Source organism: Mangifera indica, chromosome 11, assembly GCF_011075055.1.
Source record: "Mangifera indica cultivar Alphonso chromosome 11, CATAS_Mindica_2.1, whole genome shotgun sequence".
Classification (NCBI taxonomy): Eukaryota; Viridiplantae; Streptophyta; class Magnoliopsida; order Sapindales; family Anacardiaceae; genus Mangifera; species Mangifera indica.
The window spans coordinates 2885720-2904340 of NC_058147.1; the positions used below are offsets into that span (position 1 = coordinate 2885720).

An 18621-nucleotide genomic window follows, 5' to 3' on the forward strand; every position below is an offset into this window, starting at 1 on the left:
AATCTTTTTTCAAATTATTTTATCACCTCCGTTTGTCAAGTAATTTGATTGTCATAAGATAATATGATTAACATATATTCATAATAAATATGAAATGCTGACAAAATTAATATTAATTTTATTACCATTTTAGGTTACTTAATGAATTAATCAATTTAGTTCAAAATAACTAACAATTTTGGTCGTTAATCATTAATTCTGTTGCTTTTTAAATTTAACCGTTTGTCCGGTCCAAACATACTTCAATTTGCTTTCACAATATTACCCTTTTCTTTCCCTTCACATATTATTTTATAGTAACAATAATACTGCGATACAAAACTTGCTTTGAAGGGTATAAAGGTCCTTGCGTATAGAAGTTTCACCAGAGTAAGCGGTGGGTTTTAGAATTCTTCTCGTAAAGGATACTCACTGTGATGTTGTTGATATTATTTAATTTCAGACGTGGTGGATTTGCTTTTTTTTTTTTTTAATCTGGAGAAATAATTAAGATGAAGGGGAGCCTAGCTGAGCTGCTAAAGGCTAAAGCCGAAGCCACCGTGTCTCGGACATCATGGTCAAAGTCACAATTCTTTTACTTTCCAGATTCCTCCCTAACAAAACATGAAGGCCACCAGTTATTTACATATTTTATTCATTTAAAAAAATAATAATTGAAATCTCATCTTGAAGCAGAGAAAGAGAGAGCGTACAGGTGGATCTAGTCTGTGAGTGTACGAAAGAGGTTGGCTCGCGCACGTGTTCAAGTTTTCTCTCCGTCAATTCCTCAATTCTAATTTTAACTTCAAAATTTACACCTCCACTTTTTTGAATTTGCTATATTTGATTTTTCGTATTTCTGAATATCATTATCGTCTTTCCCTTTGATTCATGCCTCCGCTGGTTTCTGGATAATCTGGGTGAGTTTTTTTTCTTTTATCCTCTTTTTTTTTTGAATTTACCATATCCTGTTCTTTATTTTGAGTAATCGTTGCTTATCTTCTTCATTTAAACTTTAATAATTTCTAGATTTCAGTTCGTGTATGTCTCTTTATTGAATCCTGAATTCAAGTTGGATAGAATTATGCGTTGACTGGTGCTATCAATGAGCATTTTAATTACTAGATTTATGTTCAATTTATGCTCAGTTTGATTCCGGCTGGGAAGTAACGAATGGAGTTTTAGCTTACTCGTTGGATTCCGTAAGATGCATGAATTCTGAGTTAATTATGTAATTATTCCTTTTCGATATGTAATGAAGTTGCTAAAAAGTGAGCAAGCAATACGGGAGCAGCCTAAACGAATGGAGTTGTTGGAGAGAGAGTAGGATGGCCTTGTTAATTTCTGGAATTTTTTGGATGATATTTAATTTTAGGATGAATCTCAGTTTGAGCAAAATATGTAAATTTTGCTTCATTTTTCAAAGCATATCGTTAATGACCTCAGGAAGTTGTTTCTCAATTAAGCAGTTGGTTAATATAGTTAGTAAGCCCTTTAATTAACTTGTAGAGTTGGTATCCCACGTTTGAAAGACTTAAATATTGTATTTATAGAGATTCAGTTTTAGGGAGTTGCCTAGAGTAGCGATCAATGTGGAAGCATCATACGACTTTGTAATCATAATTCCTTTGTGTTTCTGGTACGGATAAAATTTATTGTTTCTTTATTGATTATTGAATATATCAATCAACTCTGGTAGTTGTTAAATATCTATCAATTGTGGATTGGTGATTAGTAAGCTGTAGACTTGGCCGCTGAAGTGCTTTAGCTATTTGTGTGGACTTCTATATCCAAAAACTTATCATAAATTTCCAAGTTGGCTGCATTCTGGGAAATTAACATGACTCGGGTTGTGATTTCATGCTAAAATTTTGTCATTTAGTTTATCATAGTTATTTTATTTTCTATACATCTGATTCGTAATTATTTGGACTTCAGTTCCTTGCACTACTTGAAGACATCATTTGCATGGAGGATATTAAAATTGCTGACCAAATGCCAGCTCCAGAGTCTTTTTTATCCCCCATAGTTGATAATGATGCTTCCACCGAAGCTTCAACAGCTTCAGTTATCAATGGAAAAGTATCTGAATTTCCAAATATGGAAAGTTCCACATCAGAACCTGTACATGATGCTGCTGATTACCGAGTTTTGGAACAAGATCAAAATCTTTCAACTGGCAATACCATGTCAATTTCAACAGTTGCAGCTGTTCAATCAGAGACAGAGGATAGGGATACAGTGAAGGAAGAATCAAAAACTGAAGCCATGCATCACAACTATGGTGGGAGTGAATCTCAAGACACTGGATCTAATAATCATGCTGATGATAGTAATATACCCTCTGCAACTGGCAATAACATGTCAATTCCAACAGTTGCAGCTGTTCAATCAGAGACAGAGGATAGGGATACAGTGAAGGAAGATTCAAAAGCAGAGGCCATGCATCACAACAATGATGGGAGTCAATCTCAAGATGCTGGATCTAATAATCATGCTGATGATAGCAATATACCCTCCTCAAGTAGCAATGCCATGACAATTTCAACAGTTGCAGCTGATCAATCAGAGACAGAAGATAGGGATACAGTGAAGGTAGATTCAAAAGCTAAACCCATGCATCACAACTATGATGGGAGTGAATCTCAAGATGCTGGATCTAATAATCATGCTGATCATAGTAGTATACCCTTTTCAACTGGCAATACCATTTCAAGTTCAACAGTTGCAGCTGATCAATTAGAGACAGAGGATAGGGATACAGTGAAGGAAGATTCAAAAACTGAAGCCATGCATCACAACTACAATGGGAGTGAATCTCAAGATGCTGGATCTAATAATCGTGCTGATGATAGTAATACACCCACTTCAACTGGCAATACCATGTCAATTTCAACAGTTGCAGCTGATCAATCAGAGACAGAAGATAGGGATACAGTGAAGGAAGATTCAAAGGCTGAAGTCATGCATCACAACAATGATGGAAGTGAATCTCAAGATGCTGGATCTAATAATCATGCTGATGCTAGTAATGTACCCTCTTCAACCGGCAATAACATGTCAATTTCAACAGTTGCGGCTGATCAATCAGAGACAGAGGATAGGGATGCAGTGAAGGAAGATTCAAAAACTGAAGCCATGCATCACGACTTTGATAGGAGTGAATCTCAAGATGCTGGATCTAATAATCATAGTGATGATAGTAATATACCCTCTTCTTCCTCACCTCAGGCACTAGATTCTAGAATTGACCAGCATGCTGAGCCATCTAATGATCTTGATTTACCCCATGCAAAGCTTGCCACTATTGCTGTGAGAGCCCCAGCAACAGTCAATTCTCCTAAACAAGTTATAGATTCTCCTATCCATCATGTCAATTCTCCTAAACAAGTTATAGATTCTCCTATCCATCGTGTCAATTCTCCTAAGCATGCTTTTGGTTCTCCTAAACAATCTGTCAATTCTCCTAGATATGGTATCAGTTCTCCCAAGCTCGTTAATCAGGCTAACAGGAAGAGAGGTCTTATTGACACTACTGCACCTTTCGAGTCTGTCAAAGAGGCTGTTTCCAAATTTGGAGGAATTGTTGATTGGAAAGCTCATAGAATGCAAACTATGGAGGTACATGTCATTTGTGCTTTCTTCTTCTTAGTCTTTTGCATGAATGCTTAAAGGAATACTAATCTCATTTCTTTAATGCTTGATTCTGAAAGTTGCATTATATTTATCATTGTGCTTCACTGATAGATATGTCTGTCCACTAAAATTGACTTTCATTTCTTTGGCCATGTAGAGACAGAAGTATGTAGAGCAGGAACTGGATAAGGCACAAGAAGAGATGCCTGAGTATAGGAAAAAATCAGAGGCTGCTGAAGAGGAAAAGAGCCAAGTACTTGAGGAGCTTGACCACACGAAGAGACTAATAGAAGAATTGAAACTGAATCTGGAGAGGGCACAAACGGAAGAGCAGCAAGCGAAACAAGACTCTGAACTAGCCAAACTCAGGGTGGAAGAGATGGAACAAGGGATTGCTGATGATGCTAGTGTAGCAGCAAAGGCACAGTTTGAGGTTGCTCAAGCTAGATATACAGCTGCAGTTGCAGAGCTGAAATCTGTAAAAGAAGAGTTGGAATCACTGCAGGAGGATTATACTGCATTGGTGTCTGAGAAAGACATAGCTGTAAAGAATGCAGAAAAAGCTGTTTCTGCTTCAAAGGAAATTGAGAAAACAGTGGAGGAATTGACTATTGAGCTGATTGCAGCAAAGGAGTCCTTAGAGTCTGCACAAGCTGCCCATTTGGAAGCCGAAGAGCAAAGAATAGGAGCAGCAATGGCCAGAGATCAAGATTCTCACTTTTGGGAGAAGGAATTAAAGCAGGCAGAAGAGGAGCTCCAAAAACTTACCCAGCAAATTCTTTCAGCAAAGGATCTCAAATCAAAACTGGATACTGCTTCAGCCTTGCTACTTGATTTAAAAGCTGAACTAGCTGCTTATATGGAATCAAAATTGAAAGAGGAAACTAATGAAGACAGACATTCAAATGGTGAATTAGAGGAACCAGAGAGAAAATCTCATACTGGCATACAAGCAGCAGTTGCATCAGCAAAGAAGGAACTTGAAGAAGTGAAACTAAATATTGAGAAAGCCACTGCCGAAGTAAATTGCTTGAAGGTGGCAGTCATATCTTTAAAATCAGAGCTTGAAAAAGAAAAATCAGCTCTTGCTAACATTAGGCAGAGAGAAGGAATGGCATCAATAGCAGTTGCTTCTTTGGAAGCTGAGCTGGACAGGACTAGGTCAGAGATAGCGCTTGTTCAGATGAAAGAGAAAGAAGCTCGTGAGAAGATGGTGGAGCTTCCCAAGCAACTACAGCAAGCAGCACAAGGGGCAGACCAGGCAAAGTCACTTGCTGAGATGGCTCGTGAAGAGCTGCACAAGGCAAAGGAAGAAGCTGAGCAAGCAAAGGCTGGAGCAAGTACCATGGAGAGTAGGCTAGTAGCTGCTCAAAAGGAGATACAGGCTTCTAAGGCTTCAGAAAAATTAGCTTTAGCTGCTGTCAAAGCATTGCAAGAGAGTGAAACAGCTCAGAGCACTGATGATGCAGAGTCATCTACTACTGGTGTTACACTGTCTTTAGAGGAGTATTATGAGCTCAGCAAGCTTGCCCACGAGGCTGAGGAGCAGGCCAACATGAGGGTGGCAGCTGCCATCGCTCAAATTGAGTTAGCAAAAGAGTCTGAGTTGAGAAGCCTGGAGAAGTTGGAAGAGTGAATAAGGAGATGGCTGCAAGAAAAGAAGCTCTGAAAATTGCAATGGACAAGGCTGAGAAGGCCAAGGAAGGGAAGTTGGGCATTGAACAGGAGTTGAGAAAGTGGAGGTCTGAAAATGAGCAACGAAGAAAAGCTGGCGAATCTGGTCAAGGAGTAAACCCCAATAAAATCCCAAGACCAAGTTTTGAGGGGACAAAAGAATCAAACCATGACCGCTTGGCAGATGCTTCTATTAATTATAAATCAGACTCAAAGGCATATGACCATGAAAGTAGCACTGAAATTGTTTCATCTCCAGAAACAAAGCATCCTAAGAAAAAGAAAAAGTCACTGTTTCCCCGTCTTTTTATGTTCTTTGGCAGAAGAAGGTCGCTTACGTCTAAGTCATCAAATGCTTCATGATCAGTATGTGTAATATCTTTCTGTTGTGACTGATCCTGTTTTATGGGATTTTTTTTTTTTGGCACAATGAGCATGTAATGTAAAGTAGATATACCTGAGAAAATTTTACTGGAATGTAAATTCTGAGGATTGTTGTAATTTGTTTGAATGATAAAATTGATGGGATTTATTTACCGTCGTGTAGAGAATCGTACATGTTTGGTGGCCGGATATGAAGAGGGAAACAACTTGTGAAAACAAGGAATTTGCAGGCTGTAGTATTTTAAGCTCTCTGGAGAGGTCTGGATCCTCTCCGAGCCCAAGTGGGGGAAATCCAAAATTTCCAGCCAATCAACAATAACCCAGACCGAACTTAATAATATTACAGTGAAACTAATGAAGAAAGGCATACGTTCCAGCAAGATAAGGTCAAGCGAGCCCGGGAAGCAAGTAAGTCGCTGCTGGGCTCGAACCACGGCTAGTGAATAACGTCAATGGTTGTTGGCTTGGGAGAAAATGTGGTAGTGATAGCTAGTGAAGATTTAGGTAAGTCATTACAGATGAAGGATGATGAACAGGAAGCCTGAACAACTGAAACAACGTTTTTCTTTTACTTATTTTCTCATTGAATCAGGGCCCATCTGAATCCATCTTGTCAGAAAATGGATGCAGACGAAATATACTTATCTTCAAATCGTTCATGTATCATAAAGTGATACCTATTAAAACCTTATCCGATCGGTGAAGGATACGAAGGAAAAACAATATATAATACTTCAGCTACCCAGAGCAACCGTAAAGAAATAGGAAGAAATTTTTGCTTTTTTGACAAATGATACAACAAAACAACATTATCACCCGAGTCACATCACTTGCAATATGCAACATGATCACAAAAACTGCATAAATAGTACAATTAGAATCCATTGGTCTCTGAAATCACTTCTAAAGATGACTAAATTAAACTATGTAAAAGATTTAACTTTGAAGTTTTACGTGAACCAGTGCAAACTTCATTAACGAAGCTAAGAAGGCGATTAGATAACAGAAGACAGGGTAACAAATATCACTGCCTGTTAGATATGCTGAAGGAACTGACTTTCATGGGTGTGGCAATGACCAGAGGAGCCTCAGGCAAATCACTGACAGCAAATTTGTCATGCATAAAACGACTATCAACAATGGAATCATCCTTGAGAACAATCCTATAGCAGTAGCAGCTCTTTAGGCCCTCCTGATTTCGGTAGCACTCATGAGAGCCATTCTTCACCTGTTGAAAGTTCCATATCACACTAAACTTGCCTACCGTTGCAACCAAATGACGCTCTTGTTTGCCATGCTCAGTGACCTATATTAATTTTTTTAAACATAAAACAGCAATTTCATTAAGGAGTGTGAAAAAACACCAAGTCATGCTGATTGTACGAGTTTAACAAAAGAATATGCAGTGTGGATAGCTATGGACAAACATCCAAGTCTATATTGTGTGGTGGAGAGACCTTCCCATCACTTGAACACATAAAAAAGGCATAAGAATATCAGATATGCAAAAATTTAGACGGCATATAATATAAGTTAGATGTTAAGTAATCAATAATCTCTAATCTCAGATATAAAATTTTACAAACTAACTGTTGAGATATGTTGAGATATTGTTGAGATATTGTATAGATAGTGAATCATAGATACTCATATAGAATAGGAATGTTATAATATCCTTCTTAAACTTAGATAGGAGTAGTTAATAGTCTTCCTAAATTAGCTATCCTAATATCCTATATAATTGTAATTCTATTGAACATGAAATAACAGAAAATTATATTCTTTCATGGTATCAGAGCCTAGTTTTTAAAATTTCTGTTCCGGCGAATCAAACCCCCTTTCTCCACTATTTCTCCGATCACTGTGCTTCCGTCATTTTTCCGGTGATCGTGCCTATACCAGTGTGATCAAGATTCTCTCGCCGACACATCCGTCAAAGCAACCCTTTCCGGCTGTTTCTCCGATCACCGTGATTTCATCATTTTCCGGTGATTGTGCTCATACTGAAGGGATCGGAATAGTCTCGCCGTCAATCCCGTCGAAGTCCCGTTGTCGTTCGCCGTTGCACGCGCCCACACGCGCCGCTTGTCTCCTCGGCATCTCCATCGTCGATCTCCTGTTCCGGCGAACGTGAAACGACACCACCCTCTCAATCGGACTCAGACGATACCGGCGATTCCATCCGTGGAAACTCCGCGGTCATCCGACGCCGGAATAGCTCGCACGCGCTGGCCGTTGTTCGTGCTCCGACTGTGATCTCCGATCTGCTTCTCCGGAGAGCATGCTGCCTCACCGTCGGCACTGTCAGTTACAGAAAGCTCCGGTGATCCTCCTCCGGCCATCCACGCGCCGTTCTGTCACCATTCGCTTCTGTTATCGCCGAAAATCAATTTCTGTAGATCTTTCTCTTCTCTTCAGACTGTGAGTCTTCTACCGGCGTCATCTTCGAGAGCTTTTCAGCGTTTTTACTCAGATGGATGTTCCACACTCTTCTAATAGTCAGTCTCAACCATCATTGACTCTCACAGGTGCTGATTACGAAGAATATCTCAAGTATCAGACATCGAAACAGTCCTCATCCAACATTGCTTCTAGTGCATATCCAGGTTACCCAGCCATATGCTTTACTCAGTCCTCTTCTTATGGATCATGGGTTCTCAATTCTGATGCTTCTGACCACATCTCTGGACTGTAGTACGAGACGGACGATTGGTACAGGACGTGAGTCACAGGGTCTCTATTTGTAACAAGCTTGGTGCATATGATTTATATGCTCCAGCTTGAGGGAGAGTGTTGAGATATGTTGAGATATTGTATAGATAGTGAATCATAAATACTCATATAGAATAGGAATGTTATAATATCCTTCCTAAACTTAGATAGGAGTAGTTAATAGTCTTCCTAAATTAGCTATCCTAATATCTTATATAATTGTAATTCTATTGAACATGAAAAATAACAGAAAATTATATTCTTTCACTAACTTTCAAATAAAGAAAGAAGCAACAAAGGCAGATTTTTCAAATTTAACATACACACTTCTGTGAAATTTCTAGTAACATATACTGTAAATAGTTCTTGTTATTCTTAAAGACTCTCAGGAATTCACCACAGCTAAGAAATAAATAGAAAACTGATAGAAGTCTAGAAAGACAACTAAATATGCAACTTGACAATGATGAAATGCATTAAGTTCCTCAGTACTGAAAGTAAAACCTGCAAATATAAATCACTCCAAAACCAGGCTCCACCAGTGAACAGGTTTTTTTTTTTTTAAAAAAAAAATTTAGTTCATTCCAAATCCACTAACCAATTGAAATTAGAGGAGATATCAACAATACAAAGTTTCATCTGCAGTTAACAGCTGTAAAAACCACAAGTAAGCAGGCTCCGTATAAGAGAGAAACTAGTATGCTTACCCACGAAAACTGAGCACTACGAAACTTGCTATGAACTCCAGCCAAATGTGAATCAAGAGGAGTAAGCTTCAGCAACCTGGGAGCTGCAATCCTGTTTCCCATACGACCATTGAAACCAGTCTTGGTCATACCATTTTTATCAGTAAAAAGCGTGCAGATAAGGATCAAATAGGTATCAGTGGTCCCCAGTATCCACTTCCCATCATAGGTAACATCCACATGTGTGATGGGTGATCCAAGGCCAGGGAAAGCTGTTTTTGCTTGTCTCATTGAACCGCTCGAGTACAACCGAATCTTTCCATCAAGAGAGCCAACAACAATTGAGCCGTCACCAGTACTTGCGAAGCACTGAAAGTTAGTTCCTCTGGAGAATTGATGCCCCTGAGTCCAATTCAAAACAGGACCATTAGAATTCACAAGATTCTGAACAATGCCATTTTTATCACGCATATCCCACCTACAAAGCCTGTTGTCATCCAATCCCAAAAAGGTGGAGCCTGAAGGATCCAGCTGTGCTCCTTTACTATCGTTAGTAATATCTCTCATTGTAATATCTGTGCCATCCTTCTCAAACTTCCATTGTGTAACTATCTTTCCAGTCTCAATATCAAGCTGATGCAACCCAGTAGTATGATGAGGCTTTGCCTCACTCACTGGACTCATGAGTAACATATTAGTCTCTGCTCTCATAAGAAGTGCCTTTTTAGGTGTGGAATGCACCACGTTAGAACCACTCCTGTAATTCCCACCACTGAAATCCACAAAGACACCTTTCCCACGAATCCCGTCACTAAAATTCTTAACAACCTGGATACCGGAATCACCCACCAAGAAACTATTATCCAGTGCACCCAATGCCAAACTCTGTATCCCTCCTTTTGCTGCCTCCTCGAACTCCTCTGTCAAATCTTGATTAGCCCTGATTGGAGTTACCGACTGAGGGCTTTTCAATAAAGTATCATCAGCATCTTCCCACATTGAATCATCAGCCTCTTCAGGCTTAGCCCACCCAATAAAATCCTTCCCATAAACCTTCATCTTGTTTGCTTCATTTGATTCAAACCCATATGTGTTCTCAAACAAACAATCTTGAAACTTACCAACAAAAACCTTGTAATCCTCATCTCTAAAAAACTTCATAGCCCACACACCTTGCGCCACAAAATCAACACGACGTTGATCTTTAAATGTCTTTAATTGCGTTTCCAGCGATACTTTAACTCGAATCTTGGAGCCCACTTTCAAAGCCCACCATGATTCTTCATTTTCGTTTTCACTTTCATCATCATCTTCCTCTTCATCGTGGCCGTTGATTCTTGAAGTTTTGATGAATAAATAATAAGTGAGTTTCTCGGAGGTGACCCATTTAGCTTTTGGTGTGTTGCCACCGACGTAAAGATAAAGCTTAACGGCATGAGGGTTTTGAGCAGCCGATGGGTACTTAAGTTTCAAGGCTCTAAGCTTGGCTTCCACTTCATCGAGAGAGGAGGGAGTTCTGGATCTACGATTTGAAGAAGATGATGACCTATCCGGGGTTTCTTCTTTGCAGTCCTCATACTTATCTTCTCCTTCTTCTTGTTCGCTTTCATACTCATCAGAGTCTGAGATTTCGAGATCTTCGCGGCTGTGAGACCCACCCATTCGTGACTTCCTGGTTAATTTTGTGTTTGCTTTTTGTGAAAAGCTTTCAAAACGAGAGAAGATCTGGGAATGTCAAAGGCGCCAAGAGAGAAATTTGAATTTGGATCTTTGCCCCTTCTCGCTTCTTTTCTTTATTTTAGGGTTCTGGAAATGGAGCGGACCTTTACTGGATACCGGCTGTTACCCGTTAAGAGTTCCTAACCATCCGAGCTAAGGTACTTCAATTCATTATTAGCGCAATGCTATATATACACAAATATGTTATTAAGTGTTATTTTATTTTTAATTTAAAATTATTTAATATCATAAAAATATATTATTTATATATATAAATTATATAAAAAATATATGTATATATAAATTTATTGTCTCTCTTATTATTCACTCATAAAAGTGGGACACTGCTCCATACAAAAATTTTAAATTGTCTCATTTGATCTATTATATATTTATATAAGAGTAATGTTATGTGTACTTATTTTTAATACATAATTTATACACATAAATACTATATTATCATATGATTAACTACTATTTCATTTTTAATTTAAAATCACTCAATCATATGATAACATAATAATTATATATACAAATTATGTACCAAAAATAAATACACATAATTTTATTGATTATATATAGCAATATCAAATATTTATTCAAATAAATTAACAATAAAATTATATATACATATTTTAGATATACAAATACATATAAATATATATATATATATATATATATATATATCTTCACATGATTAAAAAATTTTAAATTAGGGATAAACTAATATCCAATAGATAATAACACATAAAAATATATATATTTATATATTTAAAATAAATACATATAATATTACTTATAAATTAATCTAAATAATAAAAAATATTTTCAATTATTTGATATAAATTGTATATTTAAAGTTTTATAAGGCCATCATGGAAATTATCCAAATAAATCACAGACAAAAGGAATAAATTAATATTAAATTTCTAATTATAATTTTATGATACATTTGATTCAAATAACATAAAATCATAATTCAGAGCTTAAATTCTTAATTTGAAATTATAAATAACCTTTTATTAATCCATTAAATTATGTATATAATTTTATTTATAAATAATAACATATTATTTTATTTTTAATTTTTAATTATCTAATCACATAATAATATATTATTTATATATAAAATTATATATAAAATTGATATGGATAATATTATCCTTTAAAAATAATTTTAATGTTAAATATAATATATTGTCAATTAAAGTCAAAATCCATTTTTTGGCATAGAAGTCACCTCGATTAGGCTAACTCCTGAACAGCCATCACCTCCAATGTCTTTCATCATGTTCCTCAACCTTACTACAGCGTCCCACATCCCTTTAGCCGCATATAGATTTGACATCAATACATATACTCCACTGTTTCCATAATCCAAGAAATATAACTTCCTGGCCAAGCATTCCCCAAGCTTTACCTCTTGGTGCATGCAGCAAGCACTCAGCAAGCTTCCCCACACTGCCGAATCAGGCTCAATCTCCATACTCTTTATAAATGATATTGCTTCTTCAAACAGACCTGCTCTACCAAGGAGACCAACCATGTATGCAGAGTGTTGCAATGTTGGCGCCACACCAAAGTCCTCTTTCATAATTTTGAAGTACTTTCTCCCTTCACCAACAAGACCCCCGTGGATACAGGCAGCTAAAACTCCCAAGAAAGTGATTTTATCAGGTTTAAGTCCACATTTTCTCATTTCCGAATAAGAATTCAGAGCTTTCTGTTCAAACCCATATAAACTATAGCCTGAGATCATTGAATTCCATGTTGCTACACATGGGTTTTGGATGCTTTTGAACACCCTTTCTGCTTGCTTTATGCTTCCACACTTGGTGTACATGTCTACTAGGGAAGTGACAACAAAATCTTCTACTTCTAGATTGTTTCGAAGGATATAGCAATGAATTCTCCTCCCAAATTGCATGTATCCAAGTTGAGAGCACCCAGAGAGCAAACTAGTAACAGTAATAGTGTCGGGTCTAAGTCCAGACATCTGCATTTGACAGTAAAACTCCATGGCATCACTTGCTCTTCCAGCTTGTATACATCCGGATATCACTGAATTCCAACTGATTAGTGGTTTCTTATTCATATCCGAAAACAGATAGAACACAGAGTCAATGTCAATGAACTTGGAGTACATGCTAATTAGCCCATTAGCTACCAAAGGATAATTACACAACCCACTCTTTATTCCATAAGCATGGAATGAAAGCCCAACGTCATAGTGATCTAGGTTTGTTATTCCATGAATGATGCTAACCATAGCCACTGCGTCCACTTTCATATCTAACTGCAGCATATGAGTAAAACGTTCCACAATCAAACTGATATTTTCTTTCTCAGCATAGCTTGAAATAATTGCGGTTAGGGAAACCAAATTCTCTTCAGGCAATGACTTGTAAAGTAATTCTGCTGATTCAGTGTCCCCATTTTTGGCGTATACACAAACCAGTGAAGTGATCACAGTTGCATCATTGATAATCCCCGTTTTGATTACATAGCAATGAATGGATTCAGGGTCGGCAGTGGCAGAGAGAATGCTCAGAACTGTGACTGAATTTACTTTCACATTTTTCTCTCGCATTTTCTCGAAGGCAAGCAATGCCTGATCAAAGAAACCATTTTGGCCATAAGCACCAATTATGGTATTCCACGAAACTACACTTTCCTCAACCATGTCAATGTGTTCGAATATAAGTTCAGCCGCTTCCAAATCTGAACACTTGGCATACATTGAAGCAAACACATTCTTAACTTTAGAATCCAAATCAAGGCCAGTTTTAATCCCATAACCATGAATAGATTTCCCTTGAAATACTAGCTCTCGTGGCCCACAAGTCGGAACCACACTAACTAACGTTGTCTCATCGGGAATAAAACTCTCTCTAAACATTTGAACAAATAGCTTCAATGCGTCAACGTCATATTCGTTTCTTGAGTAGCCACAAATCAACGCATTCCAAGTGACAATGTCTTTATTAGGCATATGATCAAACAGTCTTTGTGCACAGAAAACGCATCCTAGCTTCATATACACATCAAGAAGGGATGTACTTACATAGACAAACTTATCAATAGCCAATTTTACTAAATGGGTGTGGATTTGATTGGCTTCTAGTTTTACGTAGAGCGACGATGATGCAGAGGATTTAAGCAGCAAAGAAAAAGTGAGGTCAGTTGGCTTTACACTGGATTGTAACAATTGGCGAAAATAAGCAAATGCTGATCTTGAGTTTTTGGTTTCAATGCAAGGTTTGATTACAGAGTGGAAGAAAGCGAGATTTTGGCTCGAACAAGCCAAGTACATACTCTGGAGTCTGGACTTTAGCGCGAGATTTGACCTTCGGAACAGTCTGCTTTTGTTATAGGAAGGGCGGTGGACACTAAATATATTATTCGGTTTCCGTCAAGTAGCAAAAGGAATGCGAGAAACCGCTCTATTGACATTTGTTCCACTCATACCTCCACCTCCATAGAAAGTAGAAAGATGAGTTCCACCATCACCTCCGAAGTTGTATTACAGACTCAATTCAGCCAATTTTTAACGTATTTGAGTTTGATTTTGCGCACTTGAGTTTGAAAGGGTATTAAAGAAATATTAGAACATATTTTAAATATATATTTTTTTAAAGTATAATATATTCAAAATATATAATATTAATATTTTAAATATATGTTTTTTTACGTTATTATATATTAATTCTATTGATTTGCATTTTCATATGTAGATTAAATTTTGAAAAATTAAAATTTTTAGTCTTATTTTAATCCATGTATATATATATCATTCATTTTAAAACTTAAATAAATATACCACAACAGTAATCTACTTTTTCAAAATATCTCTCTTTAAATGACCCATGCAGAGATTCTCTTTTTTTCTCTGGAAATTTGTTCTCTCTTCTTTCTCAGTTTTCAAGTGAGGACTTATGTAGAGAGATCCTCTCTTTTTTTCTCTACAACTTTGGAATTATACTGTGAAAAATAGAACAAATGCTTCAGAATAGAACCAATGTTTCAAAAGCAAAAAAAAAAAGAAAAAACTGAAAAGTGAAAAGACGTTTTTTAGATTAAGAATTTTTCGAAGTAAGGATATAGAACAAAAAGAGCAACCCATTATACCTTATATTAGACCTTAGCTATTATGATGATAAAAAAAAAAATCATTTTATAAGATTTAATTGAAAAAAAATGAAGGATTAATGTTTGATTAGAAAAAACCAATCACTGAAAAATTTTAAAAAATATTAGAAAAAGGTTGACGTACCCTTAGCGTTAACGCTAAGGATTAGCGTTAACATCAACCCTTCAATTAAAAAAAGGTTGGTGTTGGCCAACCTTTCAATTAAAACGAAGGCATCGGCCTACCCTTCAATAAAAGGGTTGGCCAATACACGAACCTTTGCCACCCCTTTTTAAAATTAAAAAGCGTCAAAGGTTTGCACTGTTTTAAATTTTTAAAGGGTTGGCGTTTTTACTGTTATAAATAATTTTTTCAAAAAGTATTTACAGATGAAATAATGTCTTAACATAAAGTTAAATTATTGACATAAATAGTATATAAATATGGAGTATTTTCAGCAAGTACAATGAATGCGATTGCAAATTTTTGAAGAAAGAAAGAGAATCTCTATATAAGTCATTTCAAAAGGAATATTTTGAAAAAATATATTACTGTTGTGATATATTTGTTTAAGCTTTAAAATGAGTAATATATATATACAATAAAAAAAGGATAAAAATTTCAATTCCTCTTAAATTTATGTATTGAAATATAACAGAATTATAATTTATTCATATTTTATTGTAATTTTTTTTATTATGGTCGCATGACGCGGCTCGTACAAATACAGAAATATAGCCTTGATGACATTATTATTCTATTAGAATAGAATTCTTTTCTTTTCTCTTCTTTTTTTCTTTCAATTCTTCTCCCAGACAGCGAAGTCTGTACCAGAGGTAGAGACATGGAAATTGGAAGGAATAAGATTTCCAAGATCCATCTTTGGTCCAATTTTCACAATGATTTTGTCATCAATTGAAGCAACGTAGAGATCAGAATCAGAGGCTAAAATATTAACTGTGCTTCCTGTATTGATTCCATTCTTGATTCTGATTGCGGCCAATTTACTAATCGCCTCCTTTAGACCCCAGTCAAAGAAGTGGTCATAAAACTGCACAGACGAAAAAAATAGTTAAAATTTTAGCATAATCCTTCCTATCAACCGGACACAAAAATATAGATGATGTGAGAGAGAGAGAGTACAATAGATGGGATGCCAGGATGTGTGAGAATGTAAGCATATCCCAGCATGACTTTATCGGATGGAAAGGGCCAAATTTGTTGAGTTGACCCTGTGTCATGATTGTCAATGAAAGTCACCGCATTTTGTGGCAAAATTCCAATCAATCCAGGTGATTTGCCGTTTGAGTCCTTCAATCTCCACAACTCCCCTTGCACCGCAGCTTGAAGAATACCCTTTGTTGTGAAGTCAAAAGCCGTGACAGCCCCGCCAGCAGCTTGAATCCAATCTTTTAGTGCGCCGCGGTGGGCGTCCTGGTTAGCATTAGGCTTTCCATCCTGTCCATATGAAAGACTGTCCCATTTCTCCCCAACAGCAAAATCTGGCTTGGTTTGTTCCATATAAACTTTGGTAACACTTGGGGCATAGCCTTTTACAAAATCAAAACGCCATCCATCAAATCCAATTTCAGTCTTCAACCAGTTCATCCAATCGGACAGCTCTTGTTGTACCCTTTGATTGAGATGATCAATATCAGGAGCAGGTTTAAAGTCCTCTCCAGTATCAAGATTCCCTTGGCCATTTGAATATTCAGTGTCATCCCGGCAAATCAAGGATGGCCCCCAGTCCAGACGGTCATCTGAAGTTCCACCTTCGAAAATGCACCATATTCCTCTCTCATCTTGCTTCTCTGCAGTTCTGTGATTTATTACTATGTCTGCTAGGCATTTAATTCCCTTCTGATGGAAAGCCGCAATTAATGATTTTAATTGTTCCTGAGATCCATATTTTGAGGCGTTCAGGTCATACAACCTTCCTGGCATATACCCTAGAAAAAACAAGGACATATTACAGTTAGATCGAAGAAGCCTCTGTGGACTTTTTTTAGAAACAAAAGAGATGCAATAAACATTAAGAAATGAATAAGCAAAGCAATATGGTATTGCTAAAAGTATATGCTTCCCTAGAACCATATGCTTCCCTAGAAACATTAAGAAATGAATAAGCAAAGCAATATGGTCCTTTCTGTCTCATCTATTGTTTTTTCCGTGATTTTAGTCTAACTAGTCCATCTTATTGCTAAAAGTATATGCTTCCCTAGAACCAAAAATGACGGGTCTCAGGCACCAACTGGGTCTTAACCTTGAATCAAACTCCTGGTGAGCAATCAAGGAAACGTCAATAATATTATTAAGTGAGCCATGATTGGCGTAAGCTGATTTATAGGTGACATGGGTCAAAGAATCCAGAATGAACAACTGAAGTTCACTGTGCTGAGTATTATATTTTCAGAAACCCGAGCAGGCATGATAATTAAGAAATGAATAAGCAAAGCAATATGGTGGAAAAACCTTGGGGTGCGACAGACTGAGATGGTGGAGGAAGCCAGACATGAGTAATTCCAGCATTAGCAAGATCAGGAACGAAATTTTTCAGTGAATTGTACCAGCCACCAGCCTTATTACACGATTCCCAGTTGAAACCCTATCATATCATCAAATTCTTAAACAAATGAATCAAAATTCATCATTTGAGACACGTAATACATGCATGTGGGGAAAGAAGAAATAGTAAAAAGTAATGAAGTGTGTTTGCGTTACCTGAAATAATAAGGTAGAAGACGTTAAGGAGGGGAAGATAGAGAGAAACAGAGGGAGGAAGCAAAGCGAGGTGACTAAACTCATTTTCTTTGCTTGTCATAGGACACTACGCGGAGTCTCGTCTTTTATAGCGACAAAAGGTTGACGCCCCGTTCGATGGGTTACGTTACATGGAAGAAAAGGGAGAACATCAAGCATGAAAGGTGAATTATTGCGTCAACAGTTTCCGCGTTAGTGATCTTATCCTTTTGGAATTTTCTTAGTCAAGCAGCCACCATATTAAACGTTTCCCTCAAGTTACTTGGACTGTTAGACATCTTGATCAATCGTTCACACTATCAGAAGTGTTTGCCTAGAGGTTTCGCCCATGTTCATTCTAATGCTGACTTCTATTGACTGAACCCTCCCGGCCGTTTTAAAATTGAATAGAGATGGATAATTGCCTGTGGCTGACAACGTTAACTGATTCTTCATCATCCAATGCCAGTTAATCTCATTTTGATACACCAGAAAATATTGTCATATCAATATATATATATGAATCGCCCGTAGAAAATAATAAAAATACCATAAAACTATATGTTTAATTTTAAATTCTTAATTAAATAATCAAATGATGTATTATAATATAATTAGAGAATTTAGATTGAAAATAAAATAAAAAACAATTATACAGTAACATATTATTTAATATTTAATTTGATACTTAAAATTATGTGTACATACAAATGCAATAAAATTATATATACATATTTTGAATACACAAATGGATACATACTATATGTGTTATCATATAATTGAGTGATTTAAAATTAAAGATAAAATATTATTTAATCACATAATAACATACATAAGTATGTTATCAAAATGGGTACATAGAATGCTAGACTCGAATCGAGATGGCTTAGGCTTAAAAGCCGACTCAATTTGGTTCGAATTTATTTAATTTGAATATGAACAAAGTTTGAGTTAAAAAATTAG

General features: G+C 36.6%; 4 protein-coding genes and 1 long non-coding RNA gene across 5 annotated transcripts; 2 read left to right on the forward strand and 3 right to left on the reverse strand.

Moving 5' to 3' along the window:
* Nucleotides 1-507: 507 nt before the first annotated feature.
* LOC123228646 (protein WEAK CHLOROPLAST MOVEMENT UNDER BLUE LIGHT 1) lies at nucleotides 508-5825 on the forward strand. The gene is given in 4 exon segments (XM_044654102.1): nucleotides 508-899; nucleotides 1918-3600; nucleotides 3773-5246; nucleotides 5249-5825. Coding segments are annotated over 3 exon segments (3531 nt in total). The 5' UTR covers nucleotides 508-899; nucleotides 1918-1947; the 3' UTR covers nucleotides 5653-5825.
* A 602-nt stretch (nucleotides 5826-6427) lies between these two features.
* On the reverse strand, nucleotides 6428-10942 carry LOC123228647 (protein CYPRO4). Its single transcript, XM_044654103.1, has 2 exons — nucleotides 9093-10942; nucleotides 6428-6979 (listed from the first exon to the last, which is right to left on the reverse strand). The coding sequence occupies exons 1-2, from the start codon at nucleotides 10731-10733 to the stop codon at nucleotides 6698-6700; spliced, it is 1923 nt and encodes a 640-aa protein (XP_044510038.1). The 5' UTR covers nucleotides 10734-10942; the 3' UTR covers nucleotides 6428-6697.
* On the forward strand, nucleotides 7684-8652 carry LOC123228648. Its single transcript, XR_006504742.1, has 2 exons — nucleotides 7684-8094; nucleotides 8202-8652. It is a non-coding gene; the product is annotated as an uncharacterized LOC123228648 (long non-coding RNA).
* Nucleotides 10943-11947: 1005 nt separating the features above from the next.
* Nucleotides 11948-14355, reverse strand: LOC123229946 (pentatricopeptide repeat-containing protein At2g04860). Its single transcript, XM_044656002.1, has one exon. It carries the CDS (start codon nucleotides 14101-14103, stop codon nucleotides 12001-12003), a length of 2103 nt encoding a protein of 700 aa, XP_044511937.1. The 5' UTR covers nucleotides 14104-14355; the 3' UTR covers nucleotides 11948-12000.
* Nucleotides 14356-15571: 1216 nt separating this feature from the next.
* LOC123229947 (alpha-amylase) lies at nucleotides 15572-17800 on the reverse strand. The gene is made up of 4 exons (XM_044656003.1): nucleotides 17641-17800; nucleotides 17392-17524; nucleotides 16063-16868; nucleotides 15572-15970 (listed from the first exon to the last, which is right to left on the reverse strand). The coding sequence occupies exons 1-4, from the start codon at nucleotides 17722-17724 to the stop codon at nucleotides 15719-15721; spliced, it is 1275 nt and encodes a 424-aa protein (XP_044511938.1). The 5' UTR covers nucleotides 17725-17800; the 3' UTR covers nucleotides 15572-15718.
* Nucleotides 17801-18621: the final 821 nt, after the last annotated feature.